The sequence below is a fragment of the Halyomorpha halys genome, unplaced genomic scaffold (genome assembly GCF_000696795.3).
Source record: "Halyomorpha halys isolate HHAL.00 unplaced genomic scaffold, Hhal_1.1 Scaffold10.1, whole genome shotgun sequence".
NCBI classification, from domain to species: Eukaryota; Metazoa; Arthropoda; class Insecta; order Hemiptera; family Pentatomidae; genus Halyomorpha; species Halyomorpha halys.
The window spans coordinates 757,410-760,144 of record NW_027107501.1 but is presented as its reverse complement, the minus strand read 5'-3'; the positions used below and the strand labels follow the sequence as shown (position 1 = coordinate 760,144).

At 27.9% G+C, this 2,735-nt stretch overlaps 1 protein-coding gene across 1 annotated transcript in view; it reads left to right on the top strand.

The window, feature by feature from the left end:
- The window catches only part of spin (Protein spinster), a 197,679-nt gene that overhangs the window by 191,815 nt on the left and 3,129 nt on the right, over window positions 1–2,735 (top strand). The window contains exons 7-8 of the mRNA XM_067045866.1: window positions 510–608; window positions 1,329–1,560. Of these exons, the coding sequence (XP_066901967.1) occupies window positions 510–608; window positions 1,329–1,560 (331 nt within the window). The remainder of the gene's footprint in view (window positions 1–509; window positions 609–1,328; window positions 1,561–2,735) is intronic.

Sequence of the window (2,735 nt, the reverse complement as noted above, 5' to 3'; positions counted from 1 at the left end):
GAGGCTCCTTATTAAAATTTGTAACTTTATACATTTTTTTTTTTAATATTATATATATTAATGTTCATAAAATAAATCTAGTAATATATTATATATAAAATAAAATAAATTAATATATTATGTATGATCTATCATATTAATCACAAAAATAATAATTTTATTGTTTGGACAAGTGGTTTAAAATAATACTAGAATTTAGATAAAGTGTTTATGAAGCTGTAAATAAAATTTAATTAGAATGGCTTGACTTTGGAAAAATTAATTGCCGGCTGTAAAATTAAAATGGATTTTTTATCTTGTTTCCTATTGTACATAGATAAATTATATATATATTTTAGTTTTAACCAAAGCTCAGAATTATTTTTAAATTATACTTTTCTTCATTTTCCACCATATATCGTGCAACTTCTTTTCCTAAACTCTCAGCTAATTCATTTATTATAAGATGTAATGAATACACTTTCAAATCAACAATTCATGATTGTTCACAAATTTAATATTTATTTCAGTATGTTGTGCCTCCGCCCAGAAGATCAACTGCTGAAGCATTTCAAATATTGGTATCACATGCTCTAGGTGATGCTGGAAGCCCTTATCTGATCGGAGTGGTATGCAATTGTTTATAATCTATTATGTATTAGCTCAGTATGTTCTAGTTATAGTAGTAGTAATAATAATAATGAAATAAAATACTTTCCTTAGGTTACTCAAGAATTGATATATCTCAGTCTATTTAACTGTAGATATATTTTGTCATAGAGCACAGTAATTTTGGAAAATATTTTTATCATTAATAAACAAATAATTTGGTTTAATAATATAAATAGTCCAATATTTTGCATAACCCATTCTCAGCTTCAAACATCAACCTATTTTATCAATACTAATAAAATGTATTCCTATAGTCTCAGCATTCTTTATTGATTCACTTAAATCTCCAAAGTTTGGGTCAATCTGGTTATTCTGCCTTTGTCTAATATAATTTAATCAATTTAACTTATTTTTTTTTACTTATTCACTTATTATAATTTGTTATTTACAGTTTCTCTCAAACTATTACTGTTGATAAGAGTTTAACAGAGATCATAAATGAAAAATAATAAGTGAAATATTAGAAAAAAATATAGATTAAATTATATTAGACAAAGGTAGAATAGCCTACAACATTTTCAGTGATCTACGTTGAGGCTGTGAAATTAAAATTAAGACATACAATTAACATATTTTATTTACTGAAATAAAATAAACTTAACTTTGCTTAGCAATATATGGTAACTTACTTAAATATTGTGTAGTAATTGGAATTGACTTAGTTTCATTTTGTTTAGTTGTCTGAAGTTTTCAAACGAAGTTTGAGTGGGACTCCTACCCTAATAGCACTGTATTCAATCTCCACAACAACGTTAACCGAGGCGGATGTTACACCTGAGCTGCAGTTCAAGAGTTTCCAATATGCTCTGTTCACGACATGTTTTGTTGAGGTTTTAGGAGGATTTTTCTTCCTATTAACAACCTTATACATCACCGAAGACAGGGCTAAAGCTGAAGTTGATGTAGCAGGTAAGATAATTCTATTGATTATTTAATAATTGAATTTATGTTTATAATTTTTTTTAAATTGCACTTGTATTTTCTTATTAATATAATTCTTCCAAAAGAGACTGTATTTTTTATCATATTGCTGTTTTTCTTTTATAGTTGCACATCTGACAAAAAAGTTTTTTTTAAATTCTGTATTTGAATTATTCTATAGACTGGGGTTACTTTATGGGGTCCTTACTAGATTTGAGACAGTCTGTTGGAGTATCAGAAGTAACTACGGAAAGTAACTCCATTATACGGTACTATCTTAGGTCTAGTTCAAAATCAAATCAAATTTTTTTTTGTCAGATTTGCTATTATTAAATTAAAGTAGCCATTTGTTCTCTACAATACAAAATTTTACTCTCAATCTCTCAAATTTCGAGTACTTGCTTCTCTTCTGTAAAAGTATTTCTGTATTAAGTGAATAATTTAGTATTTTATGACGGCTATTTCAGTAAGCCAATTGGAGTGGCTTTATGTTAGGAAGGAGCCTGTTGTGAAAGTTGAACTTTTGATTCAATTGGGTATTAATTTAGTTTCTACAGTTTTTAGTCATTTATTAGGAACTATTAGTCTGTAGTGAGGCTGTTTTGATTCCCACCTGGATGGGTTGACTTTCATTTCATGGAGGTTCCACAGAATGAAATCTCGACCCTCGCACTCAGACTAGAATAGGTTATTTACCTATGGGTTAACTCCCCTAGTGTCTCAGGAATGGCCTGGTAGATAGTTAACAAAAAAAAAAGTTTTAGTAATTTTTTAAGGAAGTAAGATAATGAAAAATTTTGGGCGTGTAGTTTATAGTAACAAGTTAGTGAATTATAAACGCTGTTATCAATAACTGAATGGACTCCAGTCTTTGAAATTCAATTTCTAGATTACTACTTCATATTTTGAGTTACAGCTTCTCACTCTTCTGAAACCTGAGAATTTTTTGTTAAAATATCGAGTCTATGAATGTCTCAGTCAGTTTCAATTTTTTTCATCAACGTTTTGAGGCTTTTTCCACACGTTCAGAATGTGTGAAATAACTTTACCATCCTATAAAATTAACAACTTTGAGTGTGAATATTCCTTTTTAAAACATAATAACTTTTTTTTACCTTAACAATTTAATTGTACTTTATCCATAGTCATATGTTTTCTCTTTA